The 22,794-nt window shown below is 44.1% G+C and overlaps 1 protein-coding gene and 1 long non-coding RNA gene across 8 annotated transcripts in view; one reads left to right on the top strand and one right to left on the bottom strand.

Moving 5' to 3' along the window:
• Nucleotides 1–21,932, bottom strand: part of LOC139280095 (uncharacterized) — a 30,789-nt gene extending 8,857 nt beyond the window's left edge. Inside the window, exons 1-2 of the long non-coding RNA XR_011596619.1 lie at nucleotides 21,764–21,932; nucleotides 14,188–14,272 (exon numbers count right to left, since the gene is read on the bottom strand). This is a non-coding gene — a long non-coding RNA (uncharacterized lncRNA). The remainder of the gene's footprint in view (nucleotides 1–14,187; nucleotides 14,273–21,763) is intronic.
• The window catches only part of dennd5a (DENN/MADD domain containing 5A), a 233,345-nt gene that overhangs the window by 98,078 nt on the left and 112,473 nt on the right, over nucleotides 1–22,794 (top strand). For all 7 annotated transcript variants that reach the window (XM_070899600.1, XM_070899599.1, XM_070899602.1 and 4 more), the window contains one exon: nucleotides 7,210–7,397. In XM_070899600.1, coding sequence (XP_070755701.1) covers nucleotides 7,210–7,397 — 188 coding nt within the window. The remainder of the gene's footprint in view (nucleotides 1–7,209; nucleotides 7,398–22,794) is intronic.

Raw genomic sequence — 22,794 nt, 5'->3', positions numbered from 1 at the left:
TATACTTTTGCCCCCTGGCCCTCCCTAACCTATTTAACTCAAATAGCCTGTTCGCATAGATCGAACCTAATCCTTCCATTATTTTAAAGATTGTAACCTTATTTCCAATATCAGTTTTTTGTGTTGCGTTATTTAACATTTAAACTGGAAAAAGCCTATTTTGGCATTTGCTTGTCATGCTATGATCACAGGCTTCTGGCAACTAATGGTCCTGCACTGTGAGTCATCCAGGTCTGTCCACTATTCTACCTTTTCACCTGATTTTGGGGTCTTTTGAACCCGATTTTTACTACCTAATCTGTCGGACAACTGGGGATCCCCACTCTCACTGGACTCGTGTGAAGCCCCCTCGATCCACTTTTGGGTCTCTGGCTGTAGCCTAACCATTTTCCACCTGCCCTGTTTGCTTTCCTTGATATTAGCAGGTGTACAAACCCATTTTGTGGCAAGCAGGATTGATATATGGGCTGTCAACTGTCCCGTCCTCACCGATTTCATAATTTTGTTCGGCTTGTGGCCTGACCACTGCTGTCACCTTGGATTTTGAATCTCTCCCGTCCACACCAATTGCGACCTCTGATCTCGCCAATTCCCCCCCTCTCCCCCTATACTTAGCAACACCTTTTCTTCCCTCCTTGGAGTTTTATTCCAACTGAATAATCTTCATGCTGGCTAAACAAACAGTAAACTCTTTTTTTAAAAAAACTGAACCATTTGCAAGCATTTAGTGATATACTACACATGTATGTAGTATTAACTATAAGTATTTTAGCAAATTAAAAATCTGTAATTTTAAGTGGGCTTTTAATTTTTTAAAAATCTTTCAGGTTGCTGAGGATGGTGCAACAGTGCCTGCCTTGGGAGTCCAGCATTTCTGGATTTCGGTACCCTGACAAATATGTCAAGGAACAAAGACAAATCCATAATCCCTTTGTCTAAACTTCTCGATAAAGAACCATCTGGGATTTATCGACCACCTTGGGTCGAGGAGTGAATGATAGAATCATAGAAAAATTACGACACAGAAGGAGGCCATTCGGCCAATCGTGTCCATGCCGGTTAAGTTGGATTGAATATGAGTTCATCTTACCAACCCTCAATTCGGATACCCACGAGCTGCTGAGCGAATGAATTAACCCTTTCTTGTTAAATCATCAAAGTCATCCAGTGCAAGCCATGCACTAACAATCATTTTTTGACTTCCAAATCATAACTTGCTGAGTATATAATTAGTAGACATAAATTGTAGACAGTCAGTTAGCAATTTGAATAACAATTAATAGATAGTCACTTAACATAATGAATAACGCATTATAAAGGCAGTTCCGTATATCACTGTAATGCAGCATTAACGAGATCATTGATCATCAAATTAAAATTGAGATCAGTGTCTGTGACTGTTGCAAATTGAGATAATTTCAAGACTGACTCCTCAGAGAGCTGACAAGTTAACAACATTTGATGACCAGTCTATTGAATAGATTAGCGTCTATGTCAGGTGGTCAGCAATGTTCTAGAATTTACACAACCTTGTCATTATAGATGAGTTGATTATTTGCATATTTTTGGACGGTGATGTAGGCGTCTGGGATGTTGGGTGATGAACCTCTCTTGGTAAAGGTGTTATCTATTTGAGGATCTTCTGCTCTAGGCCAAATCTATCTTGTGCACTAGTAACTGAAGGAGGCGAATTAACTCTCGCCTTCCTTAATCTCAGACAATTTATACATTCAAGTGATACGCATTACTCTGCCTGTCACTTGCTCATATAGCCGAACAATCTGACTTGAATAACCACTACCTTTTTGTCCTGGTTATACTTTGCCACTTGTAAATGTACCATTCTGCATATGCTCGGTAACAATTACTACAGAAGAAGATTCTACATCTAAGGGAAACTGAGAATATAAAATAATCCAAGAGGTATGCCAAACGCCCTTTTATCTACCTTAATTTAAAACAAAGCCTTTCCATTCAATTGACTAGTCGATGAATTGACTAATCAGAAGAATTAGGTGCGAATCACTTCTCTCAGTCCTGTAATTACACTGGAAGACCTTTAGATTAATGGATGCTAGGCATTCCAAAACACAGTTTTACTCCCTAGCTCCTCAATCTTATCTTTAACAGAGGGTCTTGCACTGGATCAGCTAAAGCATGACATGTTTATACCTCCTGGTTTGTGCCTTTCAAAATGGATTTTCTGTCACTAGTAAGGAATGTTTTGTTTAAATGTACATCTTCATGGCTTTAATTAGTTTCAGTCCCTTGGATCCTCCAGCATTGAGTTTAACTACTGACACAATTTCCTTTAAGCTGAAACTCCATTTTGAAGAACCATTTCAGGCAACTTACATGGCATTTTTCTTACAATTTATCAACATCATAATACATTCTCCAATGCACACACAATCCTCCCATTATCAAGCAGCACACAATGTACACATATAAAGACAATCGTGGAAGAAGTCTGAAAGTGCCACATAACTGCCACAATATTCTGTAGTAAAAGCACAATTTGACTTATTTAGTTGTGTTAAATAGCTCCTTATAATTTATTGTATGTAACATTAGACTCACCACCATTACCATTAGCATTACCATGGGAGCTAAATAAATAATCTGAACATGGAATTAAATTGGTGAAGTTTACTGATACTGGAAAGAATAGCAAACTGCCAGGATGAATATAGGAGACAAAAAGGGGAATGCAAACAGCAGATTGAACAGGCAAGTGGCAAGTACAAGTTAATGTAGAAATATGTGCAATAATACGTTTTTGAAACAAGAAGGGAAAATACATTTAAATTTGTTGTAGTGGAGGGGCAAAAGCTCATGTGGAGCATACATTCAATCTTCACCTTCAGTTCCATTTTTGATAACTGAACAATGTATTTCTTAGCTTGAGCTGAGTCCCACCCAGTTTTTCTCTCCTTCTGGCTTTAAGCAAGAAAAATAAATTAAGTTAAGGGGCCCAAATTTGCCCAGGAGTTGCTCAGTTTTTTTTTTGGAGCAACTTGATTTTTCTGGAGTATCTTTAAAAATCCTCATTCTGCACATTTAATTTGCGCCAGAGTAAATGAGTTAGTTAGGATTTTTTTAGTTTAGTTTTTTTTCACCTACGCCTGTTTTGGCCATTTAAGCCAGTGTGGACAGGTAATAGTTGCTCCAAATGAACTTAGGCCAGCGTATGCGGCCACTTGTGACTGCATAGAAAATCCTTGCGGAGGGTTAAGAAATTAACGCAGGTAGCCAGAGATAGTTTGGGGGAGGGGGGGGGGCAGGCGCGGAAGGGAAGAGGAGAGGACCTTGCAAAGCACTAAACATCTTCACAACAAAATTCAAGAAGCATAAAAACCATCAATAATAAATAAAACTTAAGTCCTACCTTCCTAACTCGGCTCGGGAAGTCAGCGTGCCGACTCCGACTTTCGAGGACTCTCTTGAGGACTCTCCGACTCTCCGAGGACTTCTCTCCGACGAGGACTCTCCAGCTGGGGGCAGGAACTACTGCGCATGTGCAAAACCTCCACTGCGCATGCGTTGAGCTGCTGGCACTGTTTTTTGTGCAGGGCCCTAGCTCCGCTCCCTAATGGACAGACCACACCGCGCCAAGCCATGGGAGAAGCCACAGAGCGGCCTGAATCCGGGAAGATCTTTTCGGCGCCGTTTTCACTCAAGGAAGTCGACGCATCTCCAGTGAGTGCGCTGAAAAAAATGGGTGGGCCAAATTTGGGCCCCATGAACTATTCTAAGAAGGAGTGGGGAGTGGGTTTCATAGTGGGTTACAGAACATGACTTTCATTTTGGAGACTCCGGATTATGGACATGAAAGATTGTAATTACAATGATTTTTGGGAGCCCTGATCCGTTTTCTAATGGGTGTAAATTAATAGCACAAAGCTGCCACTAATTATATCAAATTAGAAATATCATCCAGACTACCAGATTAGCTGGTGTGAGACATGGAAAGAAGCACTGCGGCAGCTGGAGTAGAGGATGTTTAGAGATTGGGGTTAAAATAATTTGGGAACAGTAGAGGGAGTTTTTAACTATACATATAGTTGCGTCACATCGGACTTGGTGGTAGAATTGATGTTGATACTCTATGCCAAAGAGGAGCATTGATGTCATTCACCTTAATTCGATAATTTAACAGTTTATAAAAGTAGTAGCGATTTGGTAATCAATGCTCTAATTTAATGAAGGAAAATCAAAAGTAAACAAAATAAAAGTGAGAAGTAGATATAATAAATGTGGAGATATTAACATTCAAAATCTTTGAAATTAAATTAGGTTTTAATTTCCCATTTGGATTAATTCATTATACTGCGTTATCTCAAATTTTAAATTGATGCAGAGTGACAACTGCAGTACAAATTTACCAGGTACTCAGAAGGAGTTATTTATTGACAACTACGGGTTGAATCTAGTCTGTACTGTCACTATTTATCTTAGTCAGTTATCTTTGACACTTTCCGAAATGAAGTTGACATTGTTGGTGCCTCAGTGGCCTTGTATCTAATACTTGGTTGAGTATTTTCAATTGATATGAAGTGTGAATGCTGAAAACATAAATCTTCGGTAGTGATTGAATCCAGAGTTTGCAATATTGTTTTAATGATTTGTAACATGAATTCCGAATTTAAATAATTGCTAGTTCATGAACATTGCAATTTTGGAAGAAACTGAGGAATCTTTTTTGTTTTTGAAACCAAAGATGGCCGTCAAATATCAAGGCAAGAAGAAAATAATGTCATCTTCCTGAGCCCAGAAGCTCTAGATAATTGCTTATCTTTATCTGTGATTGTGTTGAGTTGAAAATCACAAGTCCTGCTGTTCAGTCTGCATTTCAGTAGCATGTGTTGACACTTTAATAAAAACTTAGCCCTGATATGCCAGTGGTGTTTTTCTGAACGTGAACTACAATATAATTTGCATTTGTTGCTGTGAATGACCCAGTTTTGCACACTGCAATGACTTTTCAAGGTTGCTGTATAATCTGGAATGAAGTATGTGAAATATAAACACTGAGGTGCTAACCTGAATATTCCTAAGGCACAAATGTACTAAATGGGCTGAGATCCTTGGTCAAAGGACCACAGCATCTATGCTCGCCAGTCTTGGCTCTTTATACATCATTTAGTGGCCTCTGGTATCCTACACTGGAAAATTCTGAGAGTCTCATTACCAGGTATTTGCAGGATACATGTGGATTGATGGCATCTGAAAGAAAGATAAGTTACAATTTTGGGTGCCAACTTTGAAATCATTCTTATGTGCTTTTTTTTCCTCTAATGTAATCAAGTATACCACAGAGCTCGAAATGGTGGTTTTCTGCTTGTTTGCATGTGATAACTTCCACACTTCAGGATTGGGTTCAGAATTGTGATATCATTACTAGATGTTTAGTAGAATGTACAATACTGTAAAAAGCGCAGTCAATGTTGGTGTTTTAGAAGATTTCTTCTAGGCTATTTACAAGGTTTGTAAAGGGTCATAAGAGCAGAAGTTGCTATTCATTTAATATATCCATTGTCTTCACACACAAGCAACAAATATCGCCAGAGATAGTGGATGCATTGGTTGTAATGACCAAAATTCCCTGGATTCTGGGGCGGTCCCAGCGGATTGGAAAACCGCAAATGTAACTCCCTATTTATAAAAGGAGGCAGACAAAAAACAAACTATAGACCAGTTAACCTAACATCTGGAGTTGGGAAAATGCTGGAGTCCATTATTAAGGAAGTAGTAGTGAGACATTTGGAAAAGCATGATTTAATCAAACAGAGTCAGCATGGTTTTATAAAAGGGAAATCATGTTTGACAAATTTGCTGGGATTCTTTAAGGAGGTAACAAGCAGGGTGGATGTGGTGCATTTGGATTTCCAGAAGGCATTCGATAAGATGCCACATAAGAGATTACTGCACAAGATAAAAGCTCATGGGGTTGGGGTAATATATTAGCATGGATTGAGGATTGGCTAACTAACAGAAAACAGAGAGTTGGGATAAATGAGTCATTTCCAGTTGGCAAACAATGACTAGTGGGGTGTAGAAGAGATCGGTGCTTGGTCCTCAACTATTTACAGTCTATATTAATGACATGGATGAAGGGACCGAGTGTAATGTAGCCAAGTTTGCTGATGATACAAAGATGGGTGGGAAAGCAAATTGTGAGGAGGACACAAAAAATCTGCAAAGGGATATAGACAGGCTAAGTGAGTGGGCAAAAATTTGGCAGATGAAGTATCATGTGGGAAAATGTGAGGTTATCCACTTTGGCAGAAATAATAGAGAAGCAAATTATAATTTAAATGGAGAAAAATTGCAAAGTGTTGCAGTACAGAAGGATCTTGGGGTCCTTGTGCATGAAACACAAAAAGTTAGTATGCAGTTAAAGCAAGTAATCAGGAAGGCAAATGGAATGTTGGCCTTTATTGCAAGGGGGATAGAGTATAAAAGCAGAGAAATCCTGCTACAACTACAGGTTATTGGTGAGGCCACACCTGGAGTACTGTGTACAGTTTTGGTCTCCGTATTTAAGGAAGGATATACTTGCATTGGAGACTGTTCAGAGAAGGTTCACTAGGTTGATTCCGGTGTTGAGCGGGTTGACTTATGAAGATAGGTAGTGTAGCTTGGGCCTATACACATTGGAGTTCAGAAGAATGAGAGGTGATCTTATCGAAACGTATAAGGTAACGAGGGGGCTCAATAAGGTGGATGCAGAGAGGATATTTCCACTCGAAGGGTAAACTAAAACTAGGGGACATAGTCTTAGAATAAGGGGTTGCCCATTTAAAACTGAGATGAGGAGAAATTTCTTCTCTCAGAGGGTTGTCAATCTGTGGAATTCTCTGCCCCAGAGAGCTGTGGAGGCTGGGTCATTGAATATATTGAAGGCAGAGATAGACAGATTTTTGAGCAATAAGGGAGTAAAGGGTTATGGGGAGCGGGCAGGGAAGTGGAGCTGAGTCCATGATCAGATCAGCCATGATATTGAATGGTGGAGCAGGCACCTGCTTATATTTCTTCTGTTTCTTATGTTTCAAATGGCAGATGGTGAGAGTGGGATAACTTGTCTTCATAGCTATTGTTTTTGATCGTGGTGTTTCCAGGTCAAGTACATTAACTGGAAAAGAGAGTTGAGTTACTGCATGGACTTAATAATAACACTTTCATGGTTGTGTGTATTTTTATAAACAGATTACCAGCGACTGATGACAGTAGCAGAAAGTATCACTGCGATACTCTTCCCCTGTCAGTGGCAGCATGTGTACGTCCCTATCCTCCCTGCATCGCTCCTTCATTTTTTAGATGCCCCTGTTCCTTACTTGATGGGTTTACATTCCAATGGGGAGGATGACCGGTCCAAGTTAGAGCTACCGCAGGAGGTAAGTCTCTCTTAATTTATTTAAATCCAAATATGCAATATTTTTAGCTGTCGAGAAAAGGATTGTCTGGTTCTCTATTATAGTGTCTTTTTCTCGTGGGATAATTAGCTGGCTAAATTGTCAGACTGCTTGTCCGACATCCAGCACTGGCCGAGCAGAAATTTTCTCCAATTAAATATTGGGAAGACCGAAGCCATTGCCTTTGGTCCCCGCCACAAACTGCGTTCCTTAGCCACTGACTCCATCCCGCTCCCTGGCATCTGTCGGAGGCTGAACCAGGGATGGGCAATAAATACCGGCCTTGCCAGTGACACATTACAAGAATGAATATACACACGCACATAAATTACATTGATAAATGTATTAACATAATGTCTGGTTAATAGCTTTTTTTTTTCCCCTCTGCAATTTCCACCGCCCCCCCCCCCACCCCCCCCAACCCGTGCCCATGGTTAGCCTGCCTCTTGTTGGCTGACCTAAGAAATGGCTGGAGTACAATTTATTTTTACATTATTTAATGGCAGCATTTTAAATGAAAGGAATGAAACACTGTCAATAACAGGAAGGATTGGAAGTGTAAAAAGGTGAAACATTTTGATACTAGATTGAACAAGTCAAAGTCACCTGATTTTCCAGAATGAGTGTGTATATCTATTTCATTTTTTAAAAAACTCTCAGATCGGCACACATTTTTCTGTCAGCACAGCATGCCATTTTGTCAACCTTTTTTCACTATAAATTCCCATATCGACATTTAGCTGCTTCCAAATGCAGATAATTACCTTCCCCTTCCCCAGTACTGCTAAATACCAGCTATCTACCTCCAATTGCGGCACCTTGCCTATCATCCTGCAGACTTTATAAGTGGTGAAGGATTAGCAATAAATACATTGATAAAGATATAATGTTTTCATAGCATTGGATAGTGTTGTGGAAACCAACTCAAAGTGCAGCAGAAATCCCAGAATACATTTGAATACATTGCTGTTTGTGGGAGCTTGCTGTGCACAAATTAGTTGCCGTGTTTCCTCCTTCTTAGGCAGTTCCCCGGAGTCGAGGATGACTTGCTTCCACACTAAAATGAGTTCGAAGGTGACTGATGAGACTAATGCGGGATCGACAGTCTCTGTCACAGGTGGGGCAGATGGTGGTTGGAGGGACGGGTGGGTGAGGTGCTTGATTTGTCGTACGCTCTGCCTGCTGTTTGTACTTGGCTTCTGCGTGCTTCCGACGAAGAGACTCGAAGTGTTCGGCACCTTCCCGGATGCTTCTCCTCCACTTTGAGTGGTCTTGGGCCAGGGATTCCCAAGAGTCGGTTGGGATGCAACATTTTTTCAAGGAGGCTTTAAGGGTGTCCCTAAAATGTAATTCTTGAAACTGGCCCCCATGGTTGATTATAAAACTTATTCTCATTTGCTTAAATAATAGAATTAATTTGCTCTTTCTAAGAGGTTTTGCAAATTGCAATCTGCTGATTTATTCCCTTCATTTTGTTTTTTGGCTGACTGTGAAAATTTATGATCGTTATTTATGCCAAGGCAGCTTTGGAATTGTATGTGGAAAAAATAGAATACAGCTTTGCACTATATATCACTTTTGTGCAGTTACTGTAAGAAATAAACCGGATAAAGGTAATTACTGGTGGTCCATTACTAGTGTGAATGATTTTACTTACTGCCATGACCATAGTAATTCACTGTCTTCCACCCATTTTATATTAAATCAATACCATCAATGGGAGCTGCACCCCTGAGGCAATGCCATAATATAAATGGGGAAATGCTGTTAATGCCAGAGGTGGCAATAATAGGGACTTCTACCTAAAATGGATGGGATTCTATTTCACGTAGAATTATATTCAGGTTCACGCAGCTCCCTGGATGGCTTGTTGGGTAAATGCATGATGTAATGTAAACCCTAATCTATAGAGATCCACGTGTCTACATTTTAAACTGATAGAAACATAGAAAATAGGTGCAGGAGTAGGCCATTCGGCCCTTCGAGCCTGCACCGCCATTCAATAAGATCATGGCTGATCATTCCTTTAGTACTCCTTTCCTGCTTTCTCTCCATACCCCTTGATCCCCTTAACCGTAAGGGCCATATCTAACTCCGTTTGAATATATCCACTGAACTGGCATCAACAACTCTCTGCGGCAGGGAATTCCACAGGTCAACAACTCTGAGTGAAGAAGTTTCTCCTCATCTCAGTCCTAAATGGCCTACCCCTTATCGTCAGACTATGTCCCCTTGTTCTGGACTTCCCCAACATCGAGAACATTCTTCCCGCATCTAACTTGTCCAGTCCCGTCAGAAGCTTATATGTTTCTATGAGATCCCCTCATCCTTCTAAACGCCAGTGAATAAAGGCCCAGTTGATCTCGTCTCTCCTCATATATGACAGCCCAGCCATCCCTGGAATCAGTCTGGTGAACCTTTGTTGCACTCCCTCAATAGCAAGAACGTCCTTCCTCAGACTAGGAGGCCAAAACTGAACACAATATTCCAGGTGAGGCCTCACTAAGGCCCTGTACAACAGCAGTAAGACCTCCCTGCTCCTATATTCAAATCCCCTAGCTATGAGGGCCAACATACCATTTGCCGCCTTTACCGCCTGCTGTACCTGCGTGCCCACTTTCAGTGACTAACGAACCATGACACCAGGTCTCATTGCACCTCTCTTTTTTTTTTCTAGTCTGCTGCCATTCAGATAATATTCTGCCTTCGTGTTTTTGCCCCCAGAATGGATAACCTCACATTTATCCACGTTATACTGCATCTGCCATGTATTTGCCCACTCACCTAATCTGTCCCAGTCACCCTGCAGCTTCTTAGCATCCTCCTCACAGCTCACACCGCCACCCAGCTTAGTGTCATCCGCAAACTTGGAGATATTACACACTCTTCCTTCATCCAAATCGTTAATGTATATTGTAAAGAGCTGGGGTCCCAGCACTGAGCCCTGCGGCACCCAACTAGTAACTGCCTGCCATTCTGAAAAGGACTCGTTTATGCCGACTCTCTGCTTCCTGTCTGCCAACCAGATCTCTATCCACGTCAGCACATTACCCCCAATACCATGCACTTTGATTTTGTATACCAATCTCTTGTGCGGGACCTTGTCAAAAGCCTTTTGAAAGTCCAAATACACCACATCCACTGGTTCTCTCCTGTCCACTCTACCAGTGACATCCTCAAAATTCCAGAAGATTCGTCAAGCATGATTTCCCTTTCAAAAATCCATGCTGACTCGGTCCGATCCTGTCACTGCTTTCCAAATGGGCTGCTATTTCATCCTTGATGATTGATTCCAACATTTTCCCCACTACTGATGTCAGGCTAACCGGTCTATAATTACCCGCTTTCTCTCTCCCTCCTTTTTTCAAAAGTAGCATTACATTAGCTACCCTTCAGTCCATAGGAACCGATCCAGAGTCGATAGATTGTTGGAAAATGATCAACAATGCATCCACTATTTCTAGGGCCACTTTCTTAAGTACTCTGGGATGCAGACTATAAGGACCCGGGGATTTATCGGCCTTTAATCCCATCAATTTCCCTAACACAATTTCCCGCCTAATAAGGATATCTTTCAGTTCCTCATTCTCACTAGACCCCCTGTCCCCTAGTACATTCGGAAGGTTATTTGTATCTTCCTTTGTGAAGACGGAACCAAAGTATTGGTTCAATTGGTCTGCCATTTCTTTGTTCCCCATTATAAATTCACCTGAATCCGACTGCAAGGGACCTACGTTTGTCTTTACTAATTTTTTTCTCTTCACATATTTATAGAAGCTTTTGCAGTCAGATTTTATGTTCCCTGCAAGCTTCCTCTCGGACTCTATTTTCCCCTTCTTAATTAAACCCTTAGTCCTCCTCTGTTGAATTCTAAATTTCCCCCAGTCCTCAGGTTTGTTGCTTTTTCTCGCCAATTTTTCTGCCTCTTCCTTGGCTTTAACACTATTCTTAATTTCCCTTGTTAGCCATGGTTGAGCCACCTTCCCAGTTTTATTTTTACTCCAAACAGGGATGTACAATTGCTGAAGTTCATCCATGTGATCTTTAAATGTTTGCCATTGCTTATCCACCATCAACCCTTTAAGAATCCTCTGCCAGTCTATTCTAGCCAATTCACACCTCATACCATCGAAGTTACCTTTCCTTAAGTTCAGGACCCTAGTTTCCGAATTAACTTTGTCACTCTCCATCTTAATAAGGAATTCTACCATATTATGGTCACTTTTCCCCAAAGGGCCTCGCACAACAAGATTGCTAATTAGCCCCTTCTCATTACACATCACCCAGTCTCGGATGGCCAGCTCTCTGGTTGGTTCCTCGACATATTGGTCGAGAAAACCATCCCTAATACATTCCAGGAAATCCTCCTCCACCGCATTGCTACCAGTTAGGTTAGCCCAATCTATATGTAGATTAAAGTCGCCCATGATTACTGCTGTACCTTTATTGCACACACCCCTTATTTCTTGTTTGATGCCGTCCCCAACCTCACTACTACTATTAGGTGGTCTATACACAACTCCCACTAGCGTTTTCTGCCCTTTGGAATTCCGCAGCTCCACCCATACCGATTCCACATCATCCAGGCTAATGTCCTTCCTTACAATTGCATTGATTTCCTCTTTAACCAGCAACGCCACCCCACCTCCTTTTCCTTTCTGTCTATCCTTCCTAAATGCTGAATACCCTTGGATGTTGAGTTCCCAGCCTTGGTCAAGCTTATCTGTTCACACACACAAATTCATATCGGCTATGCAGATTTACAGTACTTGAAAATATTTGTGCATTATTCAAAAGCTTCCTACATTTAAATGTACTGAACTATTACAGAAAATAGTAATTCCAAAAGATATTTCAATCTTCCCTCCTGTATATGCAAGTTCTTGCAGAAGAAAATCTGAATGTGCATCTTGGTGATGTTTTTGGTAATTGGCAATTATAAGTGGACCATCTTTGTTTAGGTTTTTCAAGGTTTTTTTTAAGTAATCAAATCTTCTATTGCATGTAACTATTATTATGAACGCATCTTTAATGAAAACCTCAAGATGTAGGAATGTTCCAATTTCCTGGTGACTTAACTCGTAGGAAGAGGTAACTGGATAAGATCATAGTGCTGCCTTTCTATCAGCCCACCACTTTCAAACTTAAGGAAATCCTTTAATATGCCACCTATGTCCCAGCACCAAACTAACTTGTGGAAGATGAAATCAGAGGTGACATCAAACTTGTGGCCCATTCATGTGTGACAACTTGCAAAACCAGTCTCTTAATCACTGGATGACTGAGGTAACTTTTGTTAATTGTATCGTGCCCTTGAACTACACATAATAGTGCCGACAACTTCATCATCATATGCACTCTCTCGCAATCGAGGAAGACTTGCTTCCACTCTTAATGAGTTCTTAGGAGGCTGTACAGTTGAATATGAGAACGACAATCTCTAAGGGGTGGGTGGCACTGGTTTGCCGCGCGCTCTTTCCGTTGCCTGCGCTTGATTTCTGCATGCTCTCGGCGACGAGACTCGAGGTGCTCAGCGCCCTTCTGGATGTGCTTCCTCCACTTAAGGCGGTCATTGGCCAGGGTCTCCCAGGTGTCAGTGAGGATGTTGCACTTTATCAGGGAGGCTTTGATGGTGTCCTTGTAACATTTCCGCTGCCCACCTTTGGCTCGTTTGCCGTGAAGGAGTTCCGAGTAGAGCGCTTGCTTTGGGAGTCTCGTGTCTGGCATGCGAACTATGTGGCCTGCCCAACGGAGCTGATCAACTGTGGTCAGTGCTTCGATGTTGGCTTGGTCGAGGACGCTAATGTTGGTGCGTCTGTCCTCCCAGGGGATTTGTAGGATCTTGCGGAGACATCGTTGGTGGTATTTCTCCAGCGACTTGAGGTGTCTGCTGTACATGATCCATGTTTCTGAGCCATACAGGAGGGCGGGTATTACTACAGACCTGTAGACCATGAGCTTGGTGGCAGTTTTGAGGGCCTGGTAATATGTAACTGTATGGATTTACAAACCATTATATAAACAGGAGTGTGCAGTAAGTGTATCATCAATGTGTACCTATTAATTTCTAATTTAAAGAACACGTGCATTAGCTGACCTATTGCACTGTATAATTGGAAGAAGTAGTAACTTTTAGTATGGAAAGGTTATACCCTCTTGCTGATGCAACATACTTATAACATTAATTAGATAAATAAAATTGGATTGTGGTTACTTGAACTGTGAAGTTTATTAAATGAATCATAAGAATGCAATGTGAAAAAGGGAAAAGACTTGCTCACTGCTTCCGGCTAAAACAATGGAAATCTGGGCCTTGTCCATTCTTTTGCATTTATCAGTGACTTGTTGTTTACTACTTGTCCCTCCATGGGGTGTGTAATGTTCAGTGAGCCAAAGAACTAAACGGCTCAGCCAGTTGTATATCATCTTGTTATTAAGCATTGACCATGTCACGATACAACAGATTTAAAGGGATGTTCTAACTTTTGCAGAGCCAATGGAATAATTTGTTGGCAGAGAGATTGTTTATAATCAGTATTTCATCTCTCTGCTGCCTTTTTCTTTTGCAAACTATTGCTGTGTTTTGGAATGTACTTTAGAACATTTCTCCTTAAAGGGAGACATTTGCCTGCACAACAGTCAATGCACTTCAAACCAAAATTTGTTGTAAAATGCTTTAAGACATTTTAACAGTGATAAAATGTTACGTAAACAATGTTTTAAAAAAATATATGTAATGTTGGGATAGATATAAGGAATTATGTTTACTTACCCCAATATGACTCCTTTTGGAACTGGCATTTGTCCATTTTACCAGGGAGAACTGGTGGTCTATTCACAGCCGAATCAGTGGAGTGCTTTAGAAAATAGAAGAACATAAGAACATAAGAATTAGGAACAGGAGTAGGCCATCTAGCCCCTCGAGCCTGCTCCGCCATTCAATAAGATCATGACTCATCTGGCCATGGACTCAGCTCCACTTACCTGCCCTCTCCCCGTAATCCTTAATTCCCTTATTGGTTAAAAATCTATCTATCTTTGACTTGAAAACATTCAATGAGCCAGCCTCAACTGCTTCCCTGGGCAGAGAATTCCACAGATTCACAACCCTCTGGGAGAAGAAATTCTTTCTCAACTCGGTTTTAAATTGGCTCCTCTGTATTTTGAGGCTGTGCCCCCTAGTTCTAGTCTCCCCTACCAATGGAAACAACCTCTCTGCCTCTATCTTGTCTATCCCTTTCATGATTTTAAATGTTTCTATAAGATCACCTCTCATCCTTCTGAACTCCAACGAGTAAAGACCCAGTCTACTCAATCTATCATCATAAGGTAACCCCCTCATTTCTGGAATCAGCCTAGTGAATCGTCTCTGTACCCCTTCCAAAGCTAGTATATCCTTCCTTAAGTAAGGTGACCAAAACTGCACGCAGTACTCCAGGTGCGGCCTTACCAATACCTTATACAGTTGCAGCAAGACCTCCCTGCATTTGTACTCCATCCCTCTCGCAATGAAGGCTAACATTCCATTTGCCTTCCTGATTACCTGCTGCACCTGCAAACTAACCTTTTGGGATTCATGCACAAGGACCCCCAGGTCCCTCTGCACCACAGCATGTTGTAATTTCTCCCCATTCAAAGAATATTCCCTTTTACTGTTTTTTTTTCCCAAGGTGGATGACCTCACACTTTCCGACATTGTATTCCATCTGCCAAACCTTAGCCCATTCGCTTAACCTATCCAAATCTCCTTGCAGCCTCTCTGAGTCCTCTACAAAACCTGCTTTCCCACTAATCTTAGTGTCATCTGCAAATCTTGTTGCACTACACTCTGTCCCCTCTTCTAGGTCATCTATGTATATTGTAAACAGTTGTGGTCCCAGCACCGATCCCTGTGGCACACCACTAACCACCGATTTCCAACCCGAAAAGGACCTATTTATCCCGACTCTCTGCTTTCTGTTCGCCAGCCAATTCTCTATCCATGCTAATACATTTCCTCTGACTCCGCGTACCTTTATCTTCTGCAGTAACCTTTTGTGTGGCACCTTATCGAATGCCTTTTGGAAATCTAAATACACCACATCCACCGGTACACCTCTATCCACCATGCTCGTTATATCCTCAAAGAATTCCAGTAAATTAGTTAAACATGATTTCCCTTTCATGAATTCATGCTGCGTCTGCTTGATTGCACTATTCCTATCTAGATGTCCCGCTATTTCTTCCTTAATGATATTTTCAAGCATTTTCCCCACTACAGATGTTAAACTAACCGGCCTATAGTTACCTGCCTTTTGCCTGCCCCCTTTTTTAAACAGAGGTGTTACATTAGCTGCTTTCCAATCCGCTGGTACCTCCCCAGAGTCCAGAGAATTTTGGTAGATTATAACGAATGCATATTCAGCAGGAAATTGGGAGTTGGAGGGGGAAGAGAAATATAAAAGGAACTTTGATGATACATTGGGCCCAAAATTCAGGACCGCTGGAAAGCTGGTGCTCCCCCCACCTTTTTGTGGCCTTTAGTGGCAAAAATATTTTGTGGCTGGGCCATCCCACATTCAGCTCCAAAAGTGAACAAATGGGTTCCAGCCCAATGAATCCTTCCAAAGTGAATTTTTCAGCAGTGTGGCTATCTTAATTTGAGTGTTGTCACCACTGAGAAATTCAGCATGCAGGTAAGAGTTTCTAATAAGCCAGCTGCGAAAGGCCAGGGTTTGCAGCAAGACCTGGGGGGGGTCGGGGAAGAAGGAGGTTGGGAGGATGGCTGATGTAAGAGATGCAAGGAGGGCCAGCAGGTTCACTGATATGGAGCTGGAGACACTGGTGGACGGTGTGGAGTGTTATGTATGGAGAAAGAGTCAGACTGAACACTGTGAGCTCAAAGTAATGTGTAACCGTAGTTTTTTATTGCAGGTTTCCAGAGTGCTTTTCCAACTTGTGAGGCCTCCTTAAATATCTGTGCTCTCAAAGGATTATGGGATCCCTTGGAACTCCAGGGGATGAGCCCTCTGGTGGCTGTACAGAGTAAATACAAGTTTACATATATAACAACACTTTCCCCATGCCACCCCACCCCCCCGCCCCGCCCCAAAATCAGAAGTGTAGCTATTTACAATGTGATTCGATCTGGGGCCCTTCTTGCCCTGGTTGATCGTCTCAGTGTGAAAGCTGGTATTGTTGAGCCCTCGCTGGACTGCAGTGCAGCTGGCCTTGCTGGGCTACCTGGTGTGTTGGGTCCTGCTGGGCTGCTGTGGATGATGGGTTCTGCTTCATGGTCAACCGTGGTGCCGGTTGTCACTGGTGTGTATGTTGGCGGATCAAAAAAGGTAGGGTCCAAGGTGGGTTGCTCAGGATAGTCCGGGAATCTGAGTTTGATTTGGTCCAAGTGTTTCCGGTGAATGAGTCCATTTGAAAGTTTGACCTGAAACATCCTGCTCCCCTCTTTGGCCACGACAGTGCAGGGAAGCCACTTGGGACCTTGTCCATAATTCAATACAAATACAGGATCATTGATTTCAATCTTGCGTGACACATATGCGCTATCATGGTATGTACTTTGTTGAAGCCGCCTGCTCTCTATCTGTTCATGTAGATCAGGGTGAACTAACGAGAGCCTTGTCTTAAGTGCTCTTTTCATGAGCAGTTCAGCAGGTGGGATCCCAGTGAGCGAGTGGGGTCTCGTGCGGTAGCTAAGCAGGACTCGGGTTCGGCGAGTCTGCAGTGAGCCTTCAGTTACCCTCTTCAAGCCTTGCTTGATGGTTTGCACTGCTCTCTCTGCCTGAGCATTGGACGCTGGTTTAAACGAGGCAGATGTGACCTGTTTGATCCTGTTTCAGGTCATAAATTCTTTGAACTCAGCACTGGTAAAACATGGCCCGTTGTTGCTCACCAGGACATCGGGTAGGCCGTGTGTGGCAAACATGGTCGCAGGCTTTCAGTAGTGGCAGCGGACGTGCTAGCTGACATTATCTCACATTCAATCCACTTGGAATACACATCTACAACCATAAGGAACATTTTACCCAAGAACGGGCCTGCATAGTCGACGTGTACCCTGGACCGGGGTTTGGAGGGCCAAGACCATAAACTTAGCAGCGCCTCCCTGGGTACATTGCTTAACTGCGAGCATATATTACATCTGTGAATACAGGACTCTTAAGTCCGCATTGATACCGGGCCACCACACGTGGGATCTGGCTATCACTTTCATCATTATGATGCCTGGGTAGGTACTGTGAAGGTCATTGATGAAGGTGTCTCTGCACTTCTTGGGAACCACTATTCGATTGCCCCACAGAAGGCAGTCTGCCTGTATAGACATTTCATCTTTGCGCCGCTGGAACGGCTTTATCTCTTCCTGCATTTCCACTGGGACACTGGACCAGCTCCCGTGAAGCACAGGGCTTTTGACTAGGGATAATAAGGGGTCCTGGCTCGTCCAGGTTTTGATTTGCTGGGCAGTGACGGGTGATTGCTCACTCTCAAATGCTTCCATAACCATGACTAAATCTGCGGGCTGCGCCATTTCCACCCCCGTGGTGGGCAATGGCAGCCTACTGAGAGCATTGGCTCAGTTTTCTAGCCTGGCCTGTGACGGATGGCGTCGTCATTTGCGGGCAACATGAACGCCCATCTCTGGATGCGGGCCGATGCGTTGGTATTTATCTCTTTACTCTCGGAAAACAGGGATATTAATGGCTTATGGTAAGTTTCCAATTCGAATTTTAGCCCAAACGGGTATTGATGCATTTTCTTTACCCCATAGACACATGCTAACGCTTTTTTCTCAATCAGGCTGTAGGCTTTCAGCCTCAGACAGACTCCTGGATGCATAAGCAACCGATTGCAGTTTTCTGAAATCATTAGCTTGTTGCAATACACACCCGACTCCATATGACAACGCATCACATGCTAGTACCAAACACTTTCATGGATCATACAACACAAGCAATTTGTTTGAGCATAACAATTTTCTCACTTTCACAAAGGCATTTTCTTGGCTTTTGCCCCAAACCCATTCGTTCCCTTTGCATAGTAAGACATGCAGTGGTTCTAACAGTGTGCTGAGACCCGGTAAGAAGTTACCAAAGTAGTTCAGGAGTCCCAGAAACGACCGCAGCTCCATCACGTTCTGTGGCCTCGGTGCGTTCTCGATTGCCTCCGTCTTTGCATTGGTGGACCTGATGCCGTCCGCCGCAATCCACCTTCCCAAGAACACCACTTCAAGTGCCAGGAAAACACACTTCGAGCGTTTTAACCTGCGCCCTATGCGGTTGAGTCGACTAAGAACCTCCTCCAGGTTCTGCAGGTGCTCAACTGTGTTCCGACCTGTGACCAAGATGTCGTCCTGGAAGACCACGGTGTGCGGGACCGACGGTAAGCTTTCCATGTTTCTCTGGAATATCGCTGCCGTTGATAGAATTCCAAACTGGTGTCTGTTATAAATAAAAAGACCTTTGTGCGTGTTGATGCAGGTGAGGCCCTTCGATGATTCCTCCAATTCCTGCGTTATGTAGGCTGAAGTCAGATCCAGCTTCGTGAACGTCTTTCCTCCCGCCAGCGTTGCAAAGAGATTGTCGGCGTTTGGTAGTGGGTATTGGTCCTGCCGAGAGAAACGATTGATAGTCATTTTTTGTAGTCACCACAGATTCTGACGGTGCCATCTCCCTTGAGGACTGGGACAATAGGACTGGCCCACTCGTTCAAATCGATCGGTGAAATGATGTCCTCTCTTTGCAGCCGGTCTAGCTCAATCTCTACCCTTTCTCTCATCATGTGTGCTACTGCTCTCGCCTTGTGATGGATGGGTCGCGCCCCCGGAATTAGGTGGATCTGCACTTTTGCTCCTTGGAATTTCCCGATGTCTGGTTTGAACAGTGAAGGAAATTTGTTTAAGACCTGGGCACATGAAGTGTCGTCAGCGGGCGATGGTGCTCGGACGTCGTCCCAGTTCCAGCGTATCTTTCCCAGCCAGCTCCTGCCGAGCAGTGTGGGACCATCACCCGTTGCCACCCAGAGTGGTAGCTTGTGCACCGCTCCGTCGTAGGAGACCTTTATGGTAGCACTGTCGATTACGGGAATCAGTTCTTTTGTGTAAGTTCTTCGTTTCGTGCGAACTGGAGTTAAGACTGGCCTTGAGGCCTTGTTGCACCACAATCTTTTGAAAGTCTTTTTGCCCGTGATGGACTGGCTCGCGCCGGTGTCCAGCTCCATTGACACCGGGAGTCCATTTAGTTCAACATTCAGCATTATCGGGAGGACCATTCATGAGGAATGTGTGCACTCCATGTACCTCTGCCTCCTCGATCTGAGGCTCTGGTTCGTCGTGATCCTCCATAGATCTGTCCTCTTCTGCAACATGGTTTGCAGGATTAACAGGATTTGCAGCTCGCCTGCACATACGTTGGAGGTGTCCCATTATTCCACAGCCCTTGCAAATGTACCCTTTGAATCGGCACGAATGGAAACGATGATCACCCCTGCAGCGCCAACAAGGTGTTAATGGCCTTGCATTCATCACCCTTGATGGTGGACTCTGAGAAATCTGCGGATGTACAGCTGCAAGCATATGTGACCTGCCCTGTACGTTACAATTCGAAAACAACATCACTTTGTTCACAGTATTTGTAGCAGCACTTGTGTGCTGAGAGATTTTCTTCGTATTGTTACTGGTGGCAATGAACGCCTGGGCTATTGCTATGGCCTTACTCAAGGTTGGGGTCTCTATAGTCAAAAGTTTGCGAAGTATGGTTTCGTAGCCAATGCCAAGGACGAAAAAGTCTCTGAGCACGTGCTCCAAATGTCCTTCAAATTCGCAATGTCCTGCAAGGCGCCTTAGCTCGGCGACATAACTCGCCACTTCCTGGCCTTCAGACTTTTGTAGGTGTAGAACCGGTACCTTGCCTTCAGAACGCTTTCCATCGGGTTCAAATGCTCTCAGACCAGTGTGCACAAATCATCATATGATTTCTCCATGGGTTTTGCTGCAGATTCTTCATGAGGCCATACGTTGGTGCCCCACAGATGGTGAGGAGGATCGCCCTTCGTTTGGTAACGTTCTCTTTCCCCATCTAGCTCATTGGCCACGAAGTATTGGGTCGAGTCGCTCCACAAAAGTTTCCCAATCATCTCCCTCCGAGAATTTCTCCAGGCTGCCCACTGTTCTCTGCATCTTTGGGTTCGCTAACTGTATCTCGTCGCCAGTTATGTATGGAGAAAGAGTCAGAATGAACACTGAGCTCAAAGTAACGTGTGACCGTCGTCTTTTATTGCAGGTCTCCGGAATGCGCCTCCAACCTGTGAGGCCTCCTTAAATACCTGTGCTCCCAAGGGATTATGGGATCCCTTGGAACTCCAGAGGATGAGCCCGCTGGTGGCTCTACAGAGTAAATACAAGTTTACACATATAACATGGAAGACAAAAGAAGAATACTGTTTCCTGATGTGGGGAGACCTGGCAGACAGGCAGTACCTAATGCACGGAGGGAGATTGCAGGGGAGGCTTCGGGCACCTCCATATATGTGAGGGCGCACCCTCCAAGCAGGGTGCTGGCCAATCTGCACCCGGCCCTTCCAGGGTGGCGATGGGTCGACGCCTCCTAGCTCTGGGGCGACGGGGAACCTCCTCCTCCTGCGCCGTCGCCTCCTCGGGTGGTACTGCTGGATCGACCTCCAGCGGCTGTCCCCTCATAATGGCCAGGTTGTGCAACATGAAGCAGACCACGATAATTATGGAGACCCGTGAGGAGAGTACTGCAAGGTGCCACCAGAGTGGTTCAGGCACCGGAATCTCTGCTTCAGGATGTCTATGCACTGTTCGATGATGCACTCCGTGGCACAATGAGCGTCATTGTATGCATGCTCTGGCACTCTCCTGGGGTTTTGCAGTGGAGTGAGCAGCCAAGTGGACAGGGGATATCCCTTGTCCCCAAGCAGCCAACCACAATCCTGATTCGGGCCAGTGACGACGGCGGGCACACTGGTCTGGCACAGAATGAACAAATCATGGTTGCTGCCTCCCTTGCCCGCTGCCTGTCTGCACGGTGCTGACGGCGATTCCTTCTCCTGCATACCACCCTGCTTCTGAGCAGGTGTGGCAGGTGTCGCCCTCCCAACACTCCTCCCATGCGCAGAGTGACCCCTGCCGAGCAGATCGCTGCAGCCCACAGGACTCCACGAAAGAGTCAGACCTGAAAGTTGTACAAAAGTACAGGGGTATGTGGAAACCTCTGACAGCACTCAGCAGGTTTAATAGAGCCAAAACAATTAATAAAACTATATGAAAAGATAAATACTGTAGATGCTGGAAAATGAAATTAAAACAATAATTAATAAAACTTTTTACCAACCAAAGGGCCCCAGCAGTGTCGCATTCGCGCACCAAATCGAAAACCTCGCGGGGGTACTGCCGGGAAAAGTCCTACTTTTTCTTCGGTGAATTTCGTTGCGGTAGTCCCTTTCCAGCGGCCCGCTGCTGCAGAGCTCACTGCTGGAAACCCTCCTTTACAGCAGCTTCACTGTGCCGTTTCCGGCGGAAGTGAACACCGCTGAAATCCTCCCCGAGCTGAATATGGCTCAGGGAGGGAAAAGTACCCGAGGTGGCGGCCCATCGATTTTTTCCGATCGACCACCCAAACTCCGCAGTCGCCTTCCCTGCGGGGATGGTGAATTTCGGGCCCATTGCCTGCACAACAGTGAAGGATCCATAATCATTTTTAATCTGTTATATCCTGATACCTTTTTCATAACATTTTTCTTTCTCCTGGCCTTTCCAGTCAGGTTAGTTTCTTGTCTATGGTAGTTTTTAAATATATATTTATTGATATTTAGCAAGCTACAGCCTTTTCTCGGCAACAATGTCTGCAGCCTGTATCTGTCTGTAGTTTATTTTCTCCCTGCATTCATCACACCATAGTGTGGTGGGTACTGGAGCAGGGACTGTGCTACCTCATGAAAAAGCATGTGGGCCACTTGAGCAGCCGGAGTCTCAAACCATCGGGCTGTATTTATCGACCAATAGAATTGCCCTCATGTCAAAAACAAACTTTGCACAGATCTCCAGGTGCCGGAAACAGCATGGTTAGCACCCTGGACTGGCGTGCAGCTAGCGATGATGTCATTGCCGTGCGCGCTGACCCCTTTCCACCCCATGGGGGAAATTGCTCCGTGGGCTGTGAGGCTGGTGCGGGCGGATATGAACTCCAGCTTCGCAAGTCACGAAGCTGACGGACATCCGCTGCTGGGGCCTTATTTAAAGTGGATGCCTTTAATGCCCTGGGCCGCCACCTTTTATTTGTCGGCCAACTCTTGGCCTTTAACGTCCATCGGGCCACCATCGTGCGGCTCGGCATTCCGTTTTGGGTGCCGGGCTGCTGGCCAG

This window comes from Pristiophorus japonicus, chromosome 14, assembly GCF_044704955.1.
Source record: "Pristiophorus japonicus isolate sPriJap1 chromosome 14, sPriJap1.hap1, whole genome shotgun sequence".
NCBI classification, from domain to species: domain Eukaryota; kingdom Metazoa; phylum Chordata; class Chondrichthyes; family Pristiophoridae; genus Pristiophorus; species Pristiophorus japonicus.
Note: the sequence above shows the minus strand (reverse complement) of the source record. Positions and strands in the feature narration are given on the sequence as shown.